The sequence below is a fragment of the Microchirus variegatus genome (assembly GCF_963457635.1).
Source record: "Microchirus variegatus genome assembly, chromosome: 17".
Lineage (NCBI taxonomy): Eukaryota > Metazoa > Chordata > Actinopteri > Pleuronectiformes > Soleidae > Microchirus > Microchirus variegatus.
In genome coordinates, this window is record NC_139818.1 from 4,631,894 (window position 1) to 4,653,448 (window position 21,555).

General features: G+C 41.8%; 1 protein-coding gene across 1 annotated transcript in view; it reads right to left on the reverse strand.

Annotated features, from left to right (window-relative positions):
• Positions 1-16,851, reverse strand: part of erbb2 (erb-b2 receptor tyrosine kinase 2) — an 82,267-nt gene extending 65,416 nt beyond the window's left edge. The window contains exon 1 of the mRNA XM_083904383.1: positions 16,652-16,851. Within this exon, the coding sequence (XP_083760509.1) occupies positions 16,652-16,733 (82 nt within the window). The 5' untranslated portion in view covers positions 16,734-16,851. The remainder of the gene's footprint in view (positions 1-16,651) is intronic.
• Positions 16,852-21,555: the final 4,704 nt, after the last annotated feature.

Here is a 21,555-nt window from a genome sequence, read left to right on the forward strand (position 1 = left end):
CTTCAGACTCACTGCAGCACAGGGGAGAGTGTGTGTGCGCGTGTGTGTTTTTCTACCAGTGAGAGTACAAATAGTGACATGACCATGATGCTGTGCTTTTATTCTGAAGCATGATGGAAAAGTCTGAGGTGTGAAACACCAGGACATCATCATCATCCACTGAACTACACACAGATCCCTTCAGAGATCTACAAACACCAGCAGGAGCTGATCTGTGACGCATTTTCTTGCATAAACTTCAAATTTCTCCCGACCTCCCTGCACACATTCTTTCTTCACCTCCTTCAGTGTAAGAAAGACAAAACAGGTATTGCTCAACAGACGAGCAGAACAGGCTCTGTGCTGTTCTAGAGAGCCGCAGACATTAGCTCCTCATTCATTCACCTCGTCAGGCACAGAGTAGAACCATACAGTTCATGAAGACAAAACTAATAAGAATTTCAAAACTAATTAATTAAAACTTTTTATTATTGTTATTGTCATAATAATAAAGAATGGTAATAAATCATTGTAATTTATTGGTTCCAATCAATATTTTACAACATTTTACAACATTTTATGGACCAAACAATTAAATAATTAGTTAATTGAGAAAAAAATCAACATATGTAAGGATAATAAAAATACAGCAGCCCTCGTGGCTGCATGTGGAGAAATAAACCAGTTTCAGAAGAGCAACCGCTAAACCAATGGACTGCCAAGACTGAGAGTTAATGTTATAAATGCAGCTTTTGATAAACCGAAATTGAAATACCAGTGATTTTGCTGATATCTGATGATTCTGAAGACTTTTGCGAGATCTTACAACAATACATTTTCCTTTTTCAAACCATGAATCTTTTTTCTGTCCTTTATGTGGCTCTGTATGTGTCTGCAAAAGATCGACACTGACAATCAAAGAAACTTAATTTGCCTTCGTTTATCTTCATTGTCAACTTCCTCTTCTTATGTCTGGAGATTGCTCGGTCTGTTTATGATAACTTCTATTTTCTTTCCTTTGTTGCCCTGGCTTTCTACATTCTGCCTCTGTTTTTGTGATTGTATACATCCCAATGGATATGTTATGTATTGACAGCCTAAGTTTGACCATACAGGGATACGGTTACGCCCCCCTGTGTTATGTGTTGTGAAGTGACGTCTTTTTTTCCGTTTGTCCTGAGATGATGATCAATACATGCAGACGTACAAAGTTTCCTGGTCTCCCGTTTCCTTATTAAAGGTCACATAGAGTGGTCCTGTTGCACATATATGTGAGTTATGGAGGTCTACTTACATATATTAAGTTGTTTTTATGGTCAAAATCCTCCTAGTTGATGTAAACGAGCCGTTTGAAATCTGTCCTTTTCGAAGCGCTTGTCAGTCGCGCTATTTCATCCATAAATCTCGCCCGAGAAGACAGAGTGTGTTGTGATTGGCCAGCCAGCGTAGAGCCTTCCCACCTGTGTTGTGATTGGCCAGGTATCTGGAAGTGACGTAATCTATCACGTCAGCTCTCAGAAGCGCAGCTCCCTCTCTGGAGCGGTGGATGCATTGCTACTCATTATTAAAACATTGTTTTAACAGTGTTTAAAAATAGCTTCGTCACGACTCCCCGCCACAGTCCCTTTATGACTTTAAACCGGAGTCAGACCCAGAGTCAGAAGACACTGTTGCTCGTGAAACACCTCCACAACGGACGTTATTCTTCTTCTGCGGTTCAATGTACGCAACCGGATGTGCCCGGACTACCGCCCGGAGCAGGACGATCGGTTGTTCAGGAGAACCGCTGCTTACGTAACTAGTACGGGATTTTCAGTGATCTCGTTGAGCCCCGAGATTACAATAAAACACAACATTCTCAGCAATGGCTGAACTGTTTGTTTTCGAACCGTCAGGCTTCATGAACAAGGTAATGATGCAGATACACACCAAAAAAAACAGCGATAATAGGAACTTCCGGTCTAGTTCCGCTTTAATAGTTATAATACTAAACAACAAGTATATAACAAAACTGGCAACGAGGTACAGCTTCACATTTGTTGTTTTTTGGCGGAAAGTCCGAGTTTAATGAGTTTTATTAGCGCGCTGCTCCGGTGTGGACGGGAATGTGTCGTGTCGGAGGACAGCAACGGGGGAAGGAGAAATCTCCACGGTAATGAGACTGGAATAAACGGAAAAAGGAAGGACTGTGTGGAACAAGTTAAAGACAAAGTCAAAGTAAAAACGACAATAAGAGCTGACGAACAGGAGGAAGTTAGCACAAGGATACGACTAATTGCTGAAGGAACATTCTCAGAAATGGCTGCGCTGGTCGGAAATATTGGACCATTTGAAGAAAATACAGAACAATGGAGTTCATACACGGAAAGGTTTGAGTACTTTGCCCTTGCTAACAACATTAAAGATGATGTTATTGTGCCAATGTTTTTAAGTGTTATCGGAGGAAAAACAGCAGTCTAGTGAGCCTGCCAAGCCAGGAGACAATTCCTATAACGGAATAGTGAGAATATTAAAGAATCATTATTCACCGAAGCCACTGATCATTGCAGAGAGATTCAGATTCCATAAAAGGAACCAGGAAGAGGGTGATTCTGATTCACAGTTTGTAGCTGGAATGAAACGGTTATCTGAATATTGTGAATTTGGACTTTCACTTGACACCATACGTTACCGACAGGTGTGTGGTTTACACTGTGAGGCTATCCAGTTACTGACTAAAGCTAATCTGAGACTGAACTGACAAGGAGTGTTCATGGTTTCGGATGGAGACGCAAGCCCCCTACAGGAGATCTTAAAGACGCACCCCAAGGTTTGCGGGACAGAAGTTTAGTAAGATAGATTTATCGCAAGCATATCTTCAGATGCATGTGGAACGTGAGTCACAATAGCTGCTGACTATTGTGACACACAAAGGACTGTACAGGTACCAGAGGCTCCTTTTCGGGATCACCTCTGCTCCAGCACGGTTCCAAAGAGCAATAATCAGATCCTAAGTGGTCTTTCTTTGCTCATCACAGGACCAGACAAGCAGTCAGCTCCAGTGACCTCAGCTCACATGAAGAAACACACACGCACTGACCCAGTCTTGTCTGAGGTCATGGATATCATTGATAGGGACCTATGAAATTTGTTTTATTTTTTTCCAAATTCCGTTTTATTTTTTTCCAAATTCCGTTTAATTTTTTTCCAAATTCAATGTCCATTAAAATGCAACTTTCTTCTTGAATCCACTGACTTCTTAATTGTGTTCACTTAAAGGTGAAGTAAGTAGTTTATAGTGACATCTAGAGGAGAGACTGAAATTTACAACAATGAACTGCTCCTCTGCTCACCCCCTCCCTTCCCTGAGCGCTACAGTATCCTCAGCCAGTCAAATGTCATCCTCGTCGTCTTTCTCCGTGTCAGCAGATAAGGTTCGTGAGGCGTGGGAGAGGGCGACCTACCGCGGCCGTAGCAGACAAAGCGGAGAGAGTGGAGGCGGGACTTACGCTACAAGTAAAGCGACGCTTGATTTGTTCTCTTGGGTTTGTCCTTACAGGCTCCGGTAGAAACATGGCGTCTCGCTGCTAACAGTGGCAATGCAACCGCGGCCCGCGACCATGTTATTTCACATGACTTTTTGAAACACTACGAAAATGAAACAAAAACTATTATACAGCGACTAGACAATGCAGGAGCACATAATATGTATACAAAAGTGGATTTTGGGTCATATAAACCCATAAATACTACACAGTGTCCCTTTAAGTTAAATCCTAATTACGTAAAATGCCAGTGAATCTTAAAACAAGCCATGCAATGCTGGTCACATTTACAAGTAAAATAATTAACATAAATAAAAAAGTGGTAGAGCCCCCTCATCTGGTGCAGACAGATTTCTGCGCACCGCCCCTGCGCTGTACTGTTCTCCCTCTCCTAAGCCGTGCGCTTCTCCGTATCCGACTGGATCAGTTCTCTACATGCAATTTTACCCCTACAACGCTGCAATTAAGGGAATAACAGATGCATCAGATGAGCCGATGTCTTTAGTTAATTGCTCAAAGAGTGAGAATGTTCTCTGGTGTGAAGTGAATGTCGCAGGGAGTTCATAAGGCTGCCGAATTATCGGTGCATTCCTAAATATAACATCTTTATTGACAATAACAATATAACCGGAATAATGCCGTATTCGATAGTGTGACTAGAGTTACAATCGGCACCTGGACAAGGGAATGCTCGTCGGTTACATGCGGGCGCAGCACACTTGTTCCGCGGTTTAGAAAAATCTGTGGTGTATTAAAAGAACTATATATAAAGTAAATAAACAAGAAACACGCACTGGGGGAAAGTGTTTGTGAGGAGATGCACAGGTGGTGCCACAAATGAGCGTTCCCCGGAACATTTCCCCAGACAAACGGTCCTTCTCCTCACGATGACAGCATTTCAATATGTCAATTTCCGCGATATTCTGCGTTTAACATTAGATTCCGTTTTTATTGGCCAATTCAAAAGCTGCTGTGAGGTCCGTTGGTGACTTTGATGAGGGTTGTTTCAGTACTATGTCGGATGCGAATGGTTCCAACAGGTCATTTCAGCAGAGGTGGGTTTTGAGTTGTTTGAAGACAGTGCGCTCCAGTATTTTAGACAGAAAGGGGAGATTGGAAATGGGCAGAAAGTTTGACAAAATGTCGGGGTCTAGTCCAGGTTTTTTGAGAATGGGGGTGACAGCAGCCAGTTTGAGTGAACGGGGGATTGAGCCAGAGCTGAGAGAGGTGTTAATGATTTCTGTGATGAGTGTGGAGATAGCTGGTAGACAGTCCTTGATGAGGTGGGATGGGATGTGGTCCAGGACACATGTTGATATTTTCATCCCTGTTAAGATTTTGGACAGCTCCCCTGACGACACAGGGGAGAACTGAGACAGAGGCTGAGAGGTGTGAGGGGGAGGAACATATGGTGGAGTGGGAGTGCAGACAGTGGTGGCAGAAGAAGAGGACAGGTTGTTGTAAATGGTGTCAATTTTGGTCTGAAAGAAAGGAGATGCATTTGTCGGTTGTGAATGAGTTGGTGATATTGTCACTGAGTTTATTTACTGTGGAGAAAGAGCCCTGGGGTTGGTGGAACCAGAGTGTATGAGGTGTGAGTAGTAGGTGGACCGGGTAGTGTTAAGAGCTTCCTTATACTGCTGAAGGTAATCTGTGTAGGCTTGAAGATGAACGGTTATGGTGTCATGGAGTCTTTCAAGCTGACGCTTACGGGATTTCATTTTGTGCAGATCAGGAGTGAGTGAATGAGACAGTTTTAGTTTTGATGGGAGCCAGCTGATCGAGACAGGAGGAGAGTGTTTAGTTGTAGTAGTTGGTGAGGGTGGAGGGGTTGTCCACCACAGAAGTCTCCAATAACACCAAAAGTCGGAAAGTCACCAGATTCAGCGACAATGTCGGCAAGTTGGCAAAACTGCTACCGCACCCGCCACGGATGCTGCTTCTTCTTTCCTCACCATCTCTTTCCCTTCTTGTTACAGAGGACGTGGAGTCAGGTGTCTACACACGCTGTACACAGCCGAGCGTCTTAAAGGGACATGAATATCGACATGGGAAAATGATGTCGATTATCGTCGTAAATTTCGATAGCGATACATTTTCGATACATCGCCCAGCCCTATTATGACATATGCTGAAATGAATGCATTTTCATTTCAAATAGTATCATGTGTTTTAGACATCAATTAAACCCGACGAGGATCGAGTTCAGTCGCGAAGTGCAGTGGATCCGGGTAGATGTTAATAAAATGTGGTGACATTCAGACTCTTATAATTGTGTTCTCAATCTTTGTGTTCTGCAATTAAGGGAAAAACAGATGCATCAGATGAGCCGATCTCTTTAGTTAACTGTTCAGAGAGAGAAAATGTTCTCTGGTGTGAAGTGAATGTCGTGGGGTGTTCATAGTCATTCATAAATCTTTTAATTTAATATGAGCCGTACCCGCAAGGCACAGCCCCCCAATTCGTTGATTTTTGGTTAACCCTTAAACGCGCCTTTAAAAAAGTTACGTTAACACACCTAGCACACCAAATGGTGCCCATTAAGTACACAGCTATAAAAATAGTATACATCTGTTTTTTTGTTTTTTTTTTAGATTTTAGACCAATATCTCTTCTTTCCATTCATATCAAATATTAATATATATTTTTTTTTTTCAACCCTCAAATTGCCAGGTTTAGTCATGATGCACCTTATTTTAAGATCTAAAAAACACAAAAAATTAATTATTTTCAATAAAATTCATGCAAACTGGATTTTTTTTGTTTGGATTATTGCAGCCTGGTATATGTGAAAGATTGGCAGAAAAATTGTTTTTTTGCATTATCCTTTTCTTTGTCAGATTGTCTCATAAAATCACCTTAACACACCCAGAGCACCAAATGGTGCTCATAAAGTACACAGCTATAACAGATGCATACATTTGTATTTTTTTTTTTATGGTTTTAGACCAACATCTGTTCTTTCTATACATATCAAATATTAATATATTTTTTTTATATTTTTTACCCTTAAATTGCCAGGTTTAGTCATGATGCACCTAATTTTTTGAAAAAAAAGACAAAAAATTAAATATTTTCAATATAATTCATGCAAACTGGATTTTTTTTCTTTGGGATTATTGCAGCCTAGTATATGTGAAAGACTAGCAGAAAAAAAATTGCATTATTATTATTTTATAATGTTAGATTTCATAAAATATTCAGTTAACACACCTATAGCACCAACGTGTGCTCATACAAATACAAGCTATACAAATTGTGTACATATGTATTTTTGTTTTTTATTTTCTTATTTCTTAGACCAACATAAGACCTCATTATAGATACCAAATAAAAAAAATAAAAATTTTGTGCTGTAATGAAGAACTTCCATCCTTGGTATCCTCTCCTTTGCAGAGGTTATAATCAGAATGACCTGGGGCTTCAGGGCCTCTTTCTTTTTTCCCGTTGCTGATCTCCGGCTCCCGGTGGTTGTTGCTGAGCAGGAGGACATTTTTGTCCTGCTTCGGAGTGTAGGACAGCAGGGTGTGAGTAAATGGAGAGATGGAGGAGCTGAAGGGAGCTGAGGGGGAAGCTCTGGTCAGTTTTTACGCATTGTGCCAAAGATGGTGATCTTTCGTCGCAGCAGCTCCTCTGCCAGCTCAAATGAGGAAAATAAATGATCAATAGTCACAGTCACCCTCCCAGCCCCTTCGTCATGTCCAACACGACCCTCTCTGTCCTTGGTTTTGTTTCTGCAGCGCACCAGCTGCCCAATAGACGCCAACAGAAGGAGACCAAACTAAGCCCGCACGGTGGTGGTTATCGAGGTCCTTACACTCGGGCACTGTCCTTCTCCCATGCAGTTTGGATCATTCCATGATAAGTTTTGTGATCTCCGTGGTGAAAAATAAATAAAAAGTGTCAATCAGCTCACTAACAATGGCCACGGCATAGCGGGGAGGTTCTGCAGTTAGTCCTGAGTCTGGAGGCTTGAACTGGAGCGTCAGGGTGTTTGTGGGTGCCCAGATCGCTCCGTTTTTGGATTTCCATAAAAGGTCCGCTAGTGTCACCTCTTCCCCAAAGTCAGAAGAGTCAGTGGAGTTGGTGGGACACGGGAAAGCCCCCGGGAAGTACTCTTCATCGGCTGTGTCGGTGTCCAAAGCTGATGGAACGCATTGCGCTCCGTGCGCTCGTCTTCAATGACCATGTTTAGCGCCTCCGTGGTGCCGCTGTGATGCTTCATTGTGTGTGGTTTGACATGCAAAGTCTAGCTATGCTCCTTAGCTCTGCACAGACACCTCATCACATGTATACCTGTGATCATTGCAGCGCGGCGCACAGGTGCACAGATCTGGGTTTGTTTTGGCTCTAATTTTTGGCACCCCACAATTTAGATGTCGGGGTGCTTTGGAGACTGTACTGTGAAGTTTTGGTGCTTTGAAAGTTTGAAAAAAAAATGTACATGAAAGGAGGGCATGGAAAAGGTGCCACTTGAAAGCCACCTGCGCTTTTACGCATTGTGTCACACTGTAAATGCACTGTGCACGTTAAAGGCACGTGCACACGCGCACACTCACATGCACACACACATGTACTCACACACTCACACAAAATTTCTGCCTCAGACCTTATGTGGAGAGAGGGGGGGCGGGGTTTAGTGGGAGTGTCCTCGATCAGAAAAAGCTTTTTTCTCCATGTGCCAAAAAAAGAAAAATGACGTAATCTTGATGGAAATGTGTCAGAGCACACATTTAAAGCCTTTTGCTTCAAATGATGTAAAAAAATTTGATTATTCATGTTTTTTACTTTATATTTGAGCAGGATCAAAAATAGTGATTTGAATGGGTTTCAATGAGCACACTTTGGTGCAAAGGTGTGTTAACGTGAGTATTTTTGTCACAGTTGTTTAGAATGGACTAAAAAAAAAATTCACATGAACATTTTTTAAAGCACCCAAAAATACAGAACCTAGCAAATTTTGAACAATATGCATGAAAAAATGAAAAAGATATGCTAAAAAGAAAAAGTCAAAAACACAAAAAGGTGTCTAGGTGTGTAGATACACACTAAACAACAGCGTTAATTGGAAGTTCCGGTCTAGGTCCACTTTAAGACAAGCTGAACAATTGCAAGAATTAACATTTTGCACTGTTGGATATTAAGAATGTTCTAAGTAGGGATGGGAATTTAAGACATTTTGAGAGTCGATTGTCGAGGTCCATGTGTCGATTTTTTGTCTTTTTTACAGCAGCAGCAATGCCGGGGGTGGGGGTCCAATGTTGACCATCAAAGCAGCGATAATAGAAATGAGGGGCAAAAAAAGAAAAATAAAGCGGAGCAGAGAGTTTTCTCTCCACTGGTACAGGTGTGTCGCCAGACGGCTCAGGTTTTTGAACCTATGCTTGTTGTGTCCACCAGAGAGCAGAATCTTGACAGGGTGAGATGCCCTCTTCATTTGTGTAGTCCTCACACACCATCATCTGAGAGCATCTTTTCGTGCAAAGCTTCTTTAACCTCGTTGGTCGTGAACTTTACGTGTTTGTGACACTTCGACTTTTTTTTATTTTATTTTTTTTGTCGAGGTGCGCATGTGTCGATTGTCGATCGTTTTATCGACAAAAAAGTCCTATCCCTAGTTCTGAGTATTGCTTCAAAATGCAAAAAGAAGAAATGGGAGTGAGACAAAAAAAATGTATGAGTAAGAAGCAACCATTTAACTGAAATAGGCTGTTCATCAGCTGATCAAAAATTTAAGAACACAGTCTAAATCTTTGCAAAATGTGGATTCATTGCCATTTTCTGTCAGGTATCTACACTGTCATGTCTCCTGATGGCAAAGCGGTCGGATTATTAAGCTGCATCAGCAAGGCCTCTCGCAGCGTGCCATTGGCTGATTTCATCAATATTATTTTTTTAAACGCCGGCATCATGTTTTGTTTGGAGATTGAACATTCACAGCTCGTCTGTGACTCCATTTATGGGTGTGTGTGTGTGTGTGAGAGAGAGAGAGAGAGAGAGACTCTCCACCCACAGTAAATAAAGTTAGCTGATCTCACTCTGTGCAACAGAATTGTAAAAATAAAAAATCACTGTAAAGTCGCTGTAAACGTTGTAAAAGTCGTACATATTATACTTGCCTGTATAAAGGAATTGATTAAACCTTTATTATCAAATGATGATAATAATGATGATGATAATATTATTAAAGCAAACAGAGCATCCATATCGGAATAGTATCGGATCGGTATCGGTAGATATCCAAATTCAGAGATCGGATCGGAGGTGAAAAAAAGTGGATCGGTGCATCCCTACTATTTCAGTTTCATTTGTAATAAATCACTCCCATTTCCTCTGTTTGCATTTTGAAGCACTACTTAGAACCTTCCAACAGTGCAAAATGTAAATTATTTTTTCAACTGGTCTTGTAGATGTAATATCCATATATATATTCCAGCCCTTATTGAATTGTGTCTGTTTGAAAAAGGTTTTCACTCTGAATCCAAGTTTTCTATAACTGACTACTAATTTGATATTTGAGGAAGCTAGTTTAGTAATACATTTCATGAAAATGAACCAGTATGATACTGTGTCAGTATGGGTATGATACTGGTTAGAAACACTGGATCGGATAGTGGGCTGATAATTAGGGATGGGACTTTTTTGTCGACAAATCGATCGACAATCGACACGTGCGCACCTCGACAAAAAAATTACAAGTAAAAAAACTCTCTTTCACAACCACGGAGGTTGAGGAAGCTGTGCACGAAAAGGTGATCCTGCTGTCCAGGCTCTCTGCACTCTCATGATGGTGCGCGCGTCACCGGCTCGTTTTCTCGAGTGGATGTGCGCGTCCAAGCGTGTGTGTGTGCGTGCAGTGCGAACGAGGTTGCGCTTAAGTTTAGGATGGGGGTGGGGGACATAACACAAGCGCTACACAAATGAAGACGGCATCTCACCCAGTCAGGATCACTGTACTTCACTCTGGTGGACACTTAATGAGCGCAGGTTCAAAAACCTGAGCCGTCTGGCGAGTGGCGACACACGCGTTCCAGCGGAGTCCGCTTTTCTTTCTTTTTTTTGCCCCTCATTTTTATTATTGCTGTTCTGATAGTCAATAATTACAGCCATGTTTTTGAGCCTAAAATGAAGTAGTACAGTGTAGAAAATCGCGCAGCATCAGCAACACACGTGCACGCGGCTACATGCACATGTAGTAGAGTGTAGGGCTGGGCGATATACCGGTTCACACCGAATACCGTTTTTTTCCGTTATGATATAAATGTTTAATATACCGCCATACCGGTGTATTTGATTACACAACATCCGCACAGCAGCAGTGCTGCTGTGTGCTTTGCGAGTGAGCATTCTGCATGTAAACGTTTCATTAATGTTGATGTTCATTTGTTTTAATCACTGAACGAAGCCTGTCATATTTGGGACAAGAGTCAGGACCTTAAAGGGGAAATAAGTAGTTTATAGTGCCATCTAGAGGAGAGGCTGAAATTTACAACAAAGACCTGCTGCTCTGCTCACCCCCTCCCTTCCCTGAGCGCTACGGTATCCTCAGCTGGTCAAATGTCATCCTCGTTGTCTTCCTCCGTGTCAGCAGATGAGGTTCGTGAGGCGAGGGAGAGGGCGAGCTACGGCCGCCGTAGCAGACAAACGGAGAGAGTGGAGGCGGGACTTCCGCTACAAGTAAAGCGACGCTTGATTTGTTCTCTCGCGTTTGTCCTTACAGGCTCTGGTAGAAACATGCCGTCTCGCTGCTAACAGTGGCTATGCAACCGCGGCCCGCGACCATGTTATTTAACATTACTTTTTGAAACACTACGAAAATGAAACAAAAACTATTATACTAGACTAGACAATGCAGGAGCACATAATATGTATAAAAAGTGGATTTTGGGTTATATAAACCCATAAATACTACACATTGTCCCTTTAAATCACTTGCACAAAACTTTTGAACAGCACTCAGCATTTGTTTGTTTGTCATTTAAAGAGCAGTGAGCAGAGAGCGCGAGTCATTGTTGGCACGGGGTGGGAGAGAGCGCGATCGAGAGAGAGAGTGAGCGAACGAGAGAGAGAGCGAGCGAGAAAGCGAGCTCTTGGTCATTAGTTCATTTAGTTATTTGTGTATGTTGTGAAATATGTTTAAACTTAAATAAACTACACATACAGGTAGTGATTCGTTTTTTGTATTTTTAGTTGGATATTGGATGTGAACTGATTGTATTTCTATTTTCATGTTAAAATGTTCTACTAAAGAAAATATGCAAAAATATATATCTTTCTGTATGCTGTAAAGTGGTTTAAAAAATTTAAATCGGTTTCGGCTAAAATCGGTATCGGCAGGTCAAACTTCTTGAAAAAATCGGCCCCAAAAATCGGTTCATCCCTAGATACAATCCAAAAATCCTATATATTGCTTGCTTCACTATTTTCATAAGAATGAGACGACAGTCATGTCGTTGACTGTTTATTTCTTATTTATGGTTGAAGAATATTTGTTGCACAGAGAATTGTGTAATGAAATGGCACAAAGTGTTGTTAACTGCGTCATACTTTAAAAACGTCTGAATGAGGCACAAAAAATTGGTATTGTGTGTCCCTAATACATTAAACAGGTGCTTTAATTAGAATAAGATCCAGTTTTCTTTGGTTCTCTGTTGCAAAGCAACAAAAACGTAACTTTGAAAACAGAAACGGTGAGATAAAGAGGTGAAATTAATTATTAACACTTATAATTCATCTGTTGCTTGTTTTTAATCTAGTACAGGGGTGTCAAACTCATTTTGGTCCGGGGGGCGCATCCAGCTTAATCCGACCTCAAGGGGGCCGGACCAGTAAACTCATCGCAAAATGACATTGAAGTAATAATAAGTCCACTTTTTTCTTTGTATTAATTGGGGCGGGTGGCGCTCAAAAGCGTCCGTGTGCCCATCTAACGTTCCGTTTAACGGCATCATTCTTTTTTCGGGCACGGAAATGAATAATGCCGAAGACACGCCAACAGTTCATATAACTATGTTGGACCGTACAACAATGCCTAAAAATAACATAGGGCCCTATGATTTCCGTGTTAACGGAATCTAATGTTAAACGCGGAATATCGCGGAAATTGACATAATGTGACTGAAATGCTGTCATCGTGAGGAGAAGGAACGTTTGTCTGGAGAAATCTTCCGGGGAACTCTCATTCGTGGCACCACCCGTGCATCTCCTCACAAACACTCACCCGGTCAGGGTTTCCCCCAGTGCGTGTCGCTTGTTTATTTACTTTATATACACTTTTTTTTCTAAACCACGGAACAAGTGTGCTGCGCCAGCATGTAACCGGCGAGCGTCTCCTTGTCCAGGTGCCGATTGAAACTCAAGTCACACCATCAAATACGCCATTATTACGGTTATATTTTTATTGTCAATAAAGATGTTATATTTAGGAATGCACCGATAATTCGGCGGCCGAAACACGGCGAGTAAACTGTGGAACATCGTCTGTTAAATGCTGGAAAGTCTCTGCGCAAAAGTGAAACTTATGAACTCCCCGCGACTTTCACTTCACACCAGAGAACATTCTCTCTCTTTGAACAGTTAACTAAAGACATCGGCTCATCTGACGCATCTGTTATTCCCTTAATTGCAGAGTTGTAGGGGTAATAATGCGTGTAGAGAAACGATCCAGTCGGATACGGAGAAGCGCAGGGCGCAGGAGAGGGAGAAAAGTACAGCGCAGGGGCGGTGCGCAGAAATCCGTCTGCACCAGATGAAGGGGCACTACCACTTTTTTATTTATGTTAATTATTTTACTCTTAAATGTGACCAACATTGCATGGCTTGTTTTAAGATTCACTGGCATTTACTTAATTAGGATTTAACTTAAGTCAAAACAATTGAACAATTGAGAAGTTAGTGGATTCAAGAAGAAAGTTGCATTTCAGTGGACATTTTATTCACCGACACAAAAAGCACACATTCTATGGTGGTAAAGTAAGTATAAAAGGTAAATAAAAACAGAATAAAAAATAAATAAAACGGAAAAAACGGAATTCTAAAAAATTAAAACGGAAAAAACGGAATTTGGAAAAAAATAAAACGGAATTTGGAAAAAAATAAAACGGATTTCATAGGGCCCTAATGACAGCAACGCACAGAGAGCGTCAGACGAACTGAAACTGCCTAGCGCTGTTGTTAGCCACACCGGAGCTAACTGTCGGTAACGCAGCACATTGACGTCATGACGCTCGAACGTCGCAGCCAATGAATGACGGACGTTAACAAACAACGTCATCACACTCTTTGCGAGCAGTGCTGCGTTCAAGTTAGCTTAGGAAATCGCCTACTCTTCCACTTGGATAATGTTACAAGGATGCGTTCAAGTACCGATTCCTGGTACTGTTTGATTTTATGCAAATACTCGGTAGTACTGACCCAGTCGACTGGCGGCCCAGGTCCGGCCCGCTGGCCTTATGTTTGACACCCCTGATCTAGTTCTATACGAGCCAGTAAATAGACACTTGTTTGGATTCACAGTTATGTGCAGTGTAACTGGCATGCACTCGCTCTCCAGCGGGACAAGTGGCCCCTTTATCAGACAATGTCCTCTTTGGAGCCACAAGTGAATAATTGACACCCTCATGATCCTTGGTGAACAACGCAGTGCCTGTGGTTACTGTTGTTGGTTTGTTTTTGACTATGTGCAAAGTGAACCGGCATGTAACGTGTGGGTGTGGGTGTCTATAAGCTGTAGAGCAGGTTCTTACATTTCTCACCTGCTCCACTGGAACTACTGTGTTATTTTTATTCAACATAATTCAGAGGAGATTAGACTTGCAGCAGGCATCAAAACGCAAACATGACAACAATGTATGACTAAATGAATCAACATGAGATGAGTCAATAGAATATTCAATTTCTGTATCATAGTGGTGTGTCGTTCATGAACGATTCGTGAACTGACTGGGATCACTTCATGAATTGATTCGTTCCTTTCTTAGTTCAGTTGAGCTCAGCAGCAATCGTGGCGGCCGGGAGTGAAACTGCCGCGTTCTGTGAATCACTTGTGAAGTTGTTCGCCGACGCCATCACTCACTCGTGAATCTTCGGCAAACGATGCCAGCCAACGTGCAACGAGTGGGGAGGGAATGACTAGTAAGAAGAACTGTCTGCCTCTCTCACTCACTCCTGGAGGATGTGATTCGTTCGCGCTGTCACTCACTGACTCATCATAATTCGCGAATACAAAATTGTCACTTATTCACGTGTGTCTATTGTAGAAGACTTCTATAGAAACTAGGGCTGTAAAGATATGCGTATCGAAATCGCGATACTCAGAGCCACAAACCTATGTCGTGACTTTGAAAACAGAATCGCGAAACGCACTTTCTAACTCCCAGTTATTTTTCCAGTCAGCCACATGATATGAGCTGTTAGTGCTACCAAACTTATTTTTATTAGGGTGTCAAATTATCGCTTTAATTGTGATTAATTAATTACAGTCATCATTAATGCGTTATGTTTTTTAATCGTGTTAATCTCTTCTTTACTGATGTCCTCAGTACCAGGGTTAGCGTCAGACGCAGCGACAAAAGCGTCATAAAACCATGTCTAACTTTAATAAACACAGACATGCTGCATACCCCCAGAAAGGTCAGAAACCATTCTTATGTTCACCAAACACAGTTAAAACGCAGCAACGTTATTTCCACTGGAACAAAACTGCTTCTCATGAAGAACTAAACTTCCCAGCATGCTTTGGGGACAAATCCCAGTCTGATTGATCATTACTTTGTATTTTTCAACAGTATTATTTCGTTACAGAAAAGAGAGAAATCTTTGGTTATTTATTTATTTATGTTCAAATCTGTTCACAGTGTTCCAAAATATTGTTATTAAATGTTACATTAAAGGGACAATGTGTAGTATTTATGGGTTTATATAACCCAAAATCCACTTTTTTATACATATTATGTGCTCCTGCATTGTCTAGTCGCTGTATAATAGTTTTTCTTTCATTTTCGTAGTGATACCGTAGCGCTCAGGGAAGGGAGGGGGTGAGCAGAGCAGCAGTTCTTTGTTGTAAATTTCAGCCTCTCCTCTAGATGGCACTATAAACTACTTACTTCACCTTTAAGTTGTTATATAAGTAAATGTTGTTTAAATAAAATGTTTGCTTTTTTAAATTTAAAATTGTGGAATGTATCGAATCGTGGGTCAAAAATCGTGATACAAATCTAATCTTGAGTTTGTGTATCGTTACAGCCCTAATAGAAACGGGTGCCAATTTGGCGTCCTTTACTCCAAGCTAACGGCTAATGTTTAGTCAAGCTAAGCCAGTTGAAAACAAGCGTGCGCGCACGCACGCACATACCACGTGCTCCTGGACGCTGACCAATAGGATAGCTCTGATGCTGTGTAACATACAGACATAAACATGATGCAGAGATTGGCAGAATCTGCGCCATTGTGATTGATAATCTGCAATGTTGACAATCATGAAAGAAAAAGACTGATCCCGGTGTCAAATGGCAGTTAATATGTTGTGTTTATTTATGTGTTTTGGGTTATAAACGGAGATAAAGGCGGAGCATGTTTGATAAACCTTTATCTTGATTAAACATTTCAGGGGAGCACATCTTGATAGAACAATATCCCAACCAAATAATGCTCCCAGTACATGATCACTGTGTATGACTTACTGCATGGTCACTGTGAGTCGTAGATACATTCAAGAAGCCCCGTTAATGTGTCCACAAAATAAAGGCTCATTGTAGTAGAAAGATTTATCTGTTTTTTAGTATAATTAACTTTTTATAATCAACCAAATAATCAAATCATCAAATAGACATGGATATAAAAACATCAATTCAATTCAGCTGTAGTGGAAACAGGTAAAAAGTGTTTTTGTTGTTTTGTTGTTCTTAACTGTGAAAAAGTAGAAAATCAGTGTGAGTGAGAGAGTGAGTGAGTGACAAGTGTGATCACTGCAGAGAGAGAGAGCGGGGGAGGGGGAGGTTTGTAAGGTACTATAGGTGTGTGTGTGTGTGTGTGTGTGTGTGTGTGTGTGTGTGTGTGTGTGTGTGTGTGTGTGTGTGTGTGTGTGTGTGTGTGTGTGTGTGTGTGTGTGTGTGTGTGTGTGCGTGCGTGCGTGCGTGTGTGTGACTAACCTTCTCTGGCCCGCGCGCCTGTCGCTCCGAGCAGCAGTAGCAGCGCGGCCCCGACAGACAGCAAACTTCTCACCGCGTCCATCTGCTGCAAGCCGCCGCTGCCTCTACTCCATGTCCTCGGTGTGGAGCTGCTCTTATTCCGCTTCTCTTCCGTTCTTCCTTTAGTTTGGTAAAGTTTGGAAGTCTTGTTCCCTTTCCAATATCAGTAACTTCCTCCCTGGAATTCCGTCCCTCTTGGTAGTAAAGCGTGACAGCGTCGTTCACGACAGAGCAGAGGAGGGAGGCGCGCTCCCGTGAAAGCCTGGGCGGGGAGTGTCAGGACGGGGTGAGTCACAGATTGAACCCGCCCTCTATTTAAACTGACTTATCTGTAAGTAAGAGCCAGAGCAGCAGACTGAGGTCAACTTTATTTATGTAATAAAAATGAGTTACTTCATGAAATATCCCATAACGGCTACATATCAGAGTTTCAAAGTTAAAGTGGTTTAAAGAGTTTTAAACACATTTATGCTACATTCAAATTAGTTGACAAAATGATAATTAACCCTATCATTCCATTTACATCAGAACTCGCATGCATTGCAGTTTGGAATTTGGAAAAAGCCATGGACACAAACATATCTCAGTCTTTCACCACATCATTTTCCAGAAGGCCATAAATGAAGAAAATGAGGGGCCACCAATAAAAGTTTTTAGAGAAATAACAATTATTGTATGTAAAATATAACATACATTTGGACTGCCCAAATACAAATACATGGGCTGCCCATGACTAAGAGAAAAGGAATTGGGCTGGACAGTTGCTGGTTCAAATCCTAGGAAAAATCCAATGGCTGGGGTCCCTGAGCAAGAAGTGGGCAGCGCTTTTCTGCTTGTGTGTGTTCACTAATGGTGTGAAATAATGATAGGTTAAATGCAGATGACAGATTCACTATTGGTGTATGAGTAAACATAACTATTTAAATGTGAAGGGATGAGATGATGTTTCTGAAGCTGTTTCTCATCTTTGCTCTGATTTTGTCATCACGACTGCTAATAAAACAACATGGATCTGTCACTTGAGCAGATCAAGAGTCAACTTGACCTGTGAGGATGTTACAGGACTGGATAAAACTGGTCTGTGGAGCCCAATCTGGCCCCAGGACCTCATGTTGCCCATGCGTGCTCTACATCGTATTTTGCACACACAGTGTAGTAGTGTATGTCAATGGTTAAAATGAAACAGAACTGTGTTCTGCTATTTACTGTGAAACAAATATGAAAGAAGTGATATGAACGATAGAAGTGTTTTTATGGATAATTTTTTAGAAGTTTTTATCTAAGAATCACATATCAGGTTTAGTTAGTTTGCTCCGAATTTCCGAGTCAGAAATCCAAGATCAGGGGTGCGTTCTTTTCTGAGTGGAGATGGAACATACCATCTCTTTTTGTGAGTGTAGCATTGTTTTGTATTTGATCTCATGTCGGCTGGCAACATTCCCATGCTGCACACAGGAAATGATTTGTTCTATGTCAGGACAGGCGGAGACAACAGCAACATTTCGCTTGTAAAATTAGATGACTACAAACAGGGTACATTGTTCATGTTCAGGGGCACATTGTAGTGCAGCGGGTAGCATTGTTGCCTCACAGGCGTTACGTATTGATGCAGTGGCTAAATTTGCTGCTCGCCACTCTCTGAATGGAGAGAAAACCACAGGGAAAACATGCAGACTCCACACAAAAAGCCCCTTGTACATTTTGGGATCCGAACCAGTGACCGTCTTCCTGTGAGTCAACAATGCTAGCCACTTTAACACTGTGGCGCAGGACTTGCTTCCTAAAATACAACAGAAGTAGGTTGCATAATCTGTCATTTATTTCTAATACGTGCAACATCACCTTATAAAACAAACATCAAAACTATCAGATTATTTAACATCAGATTTCTTATTATTAGTATTGTTTTTGGCGGCTTTGTTTGTGCTTCCGCACTTGCCACTATGGCCAGCAGGAGGGGCGCCAGAGGCTTGTTGCATGAATGGGAAGAAGTCTGCCATCTCAGAGGCCCGTTCCACAAAAGTAGGATAAGGGATTAAGACGGGCTATGTTGTTTATCCTGGCTTAACTTATCCGTGATCCGGTTCCTCAAAAGCAGGATAGGGGAAAGCAGGATATGTTATGACATAACTAAGTCACCATGGAGATTTATCCTGTGGCCTTAGCCTGGTCTGGAGCAGGCTAACTTCCAGGATTTATTAAATCTCATCCCTCATCTCAGCCAGCAGTCACCACAAATGGAAACTAATAGTTATTCCACTGTCCACTACACTATTCAACTATACCCACGGTCATTATCTAAACATTTGCAATCATTGAATACAATAATTCAAAAATAATTAATAATAATTTTATATTTATACACACGATAGAAATTTAAAAACACATCAAAGAGTAACACGATGCTGCTTTATTGAATAAGGATAAATCAAAGCAAGCAAATCAGCTCCTTTCAAAACTGAGCTCTGCCTCTGCAAAGACATAAAGAACCAATTCAAAGCATATTATAGAACATAAGAATATTACAGAACTAGGGCTGTCATAATTAACGCGTTAACGCATTAATTTGTGGATTTAATGCGTTCATTTTTTTTAACGCATTAACGCACTCTCACTTTCATCGCGCTAGGAGTAGACGTGCAGTTTATGAACAGGCAAGGCGGCGGGCAACTGCTTGGAGAGGGGGGCTCCCGACACTCGGACGTTAATGCATCAGTGAGAAGCCGCGTCCCCGTCCCCCTTAAACAACAATGGTTGATTTGCAATGACATCTCAGTAGGAAACCTCCCTAAAGGGGCCCCACGTCAACTCACGCTAACCTGTGTGAAGCTGAAGGAAAATGAAGAGGAGTTATCAATCAGGTCGTTAGAAGAGGAAGAAAAAAAGAGGATGAAGAAAAAAGAAAGAAAGACACAGTTGTAAGTGGCGCTACTGGCGCAGATAATGATATAATCATAACATTAACAGTCACTGTCTAACTAAGCAGCAAACATTAGCGTCAGAATGCTAGCTGCTGTGGGATTAGTACCCCCAAGAAAACCTTTACATTACAGTGCAATGTGTAGTTTTTTTAAAGTTTTTTCAAAGTTATTTACAGTATTTTATTTTTTCTATTTATTTATATTGTCTTATAATGTGGGTTCTTTACAATGTAATGTTTATTTTTTACTAAGTTTGTATAGGTTTTTACAAGTTATTTACAGTATTTTATTGTTCTTTACATTTATATTTTCACATACTTTATTTATCGCTCCGTTCCTACAACAATATAAAGAGAAAATTAGAATTTTTCTGGCATATTTACGAATGGTAATTAATCGTGATTAATCCACAGCTACCCTGTGATTAATCTGATTAAAAAATGTAATCTTTTGACAGCCCTATATAGAACACAAGAATGAATGCACATTCAAAGGTCTGTATATAATACACGCACACACGCACGCACACACACACACTCGCATACGTACGCACGCACACGATCGCATACGCATACGCTCACACACACAAAGTGTATTTTACAATCTAAAGGAAGTGACATTTACACATTTTCAACTCATTATCGGAGTACAACTGTTACGCTTTTCCCTTTAAAGGGAAAAGCCGAGGACTTAGGCGTGGACCCGAATGCAGAGCAGGACAACCAGGTATCGATATAACAATATTTATTATAATAATAATAAATATACAAACAACAATAGCCGACCAGCGGTATACTCAATAAGGATATATATGTATATATATAACAATAACAATATAGATATAAGAATATAGATATGATTATAGATATATATAGATATATAAACAAACGACGAGCATGTGCTGTGTTAGCTAACGTGACAACGGGGACAGAGACAGAAACGGGTTGAATGTCCAGCGAACGCAAAGTCAGCGTCTTCAACGACTCTTCGTGGCGACACAGTTCGTGATTGTTCCTCCAGGGAACGGACTCACTCGAGATGACGAAGAGCGGAGTCGGGAAGCACACGAAGATCGAAGAAGGGCGACGAGGCGATGCTGGCGTGGAGATGACAACGGGAACGGAGAGGAACAGGAGGTAGCGATTCCGGGGTGGAAAGGAATCCGCAGGAAACTCCTTGATCCTCTCTCGACAGGAGACGTGGTGACCTGAACAAAGACGTGAGGTAAGGACGAACGAAGTCAGGATTTCTAGCAGCAAAGAACGAGTAGTTACCAAGCGAGCGAAAACATGGATCTGACACCAGAAGACGCGAAGCTCCGCCTTATAAGCCCACGTGATCGCTGATCAGGAGCAGCTGGGCTGGAGCTGCGCAGGTGGAAGTCATTCTGGTGTCATCAGGGAAACTAGGTCAGCCACGCCCCCTGCAGGAGAAGGAGAGAGAAGAACACAGAGCAACAACGTACAAAAATAACAACAAAAGGCTGTGGTGCGAATGTGGATCGTGACAGTACCTCCCCTTCAACGGGCGCCACCTGGCGCCAAAGCAGGTACATCAGGGTGGTCGCGGTGGAAGTCCTGGATCAGGGATTGGTCCAGGATGAATCGGCGAGGAAGCCAGGATCTCTCCTCTGGACCATAACCCTCCCAGTCGACCAGGTATTGGACCCCACGACCGCGCCTGCGAATGTTAAGTATTTTGTTAACTGTAAACGCTTCTCCGCCCTCGATCATCCTGGGCGGAGGCGGGGGATCGGCGGGAGGGACCAGTTCGGACTCGACTACCGGCTTGATGAGGGACACATGGAAGGTTGGATATATCTTCAGAGCTTGGGGTAACTTGAGGCGGACGGATGTGGCGTTGATCATTCTGTCAACCGGGTAGGGGCCAATGAATCTGGGTGCCAGCTTGCGGGATTCGACCTGTAGGGGTAGGTCCTTGGTA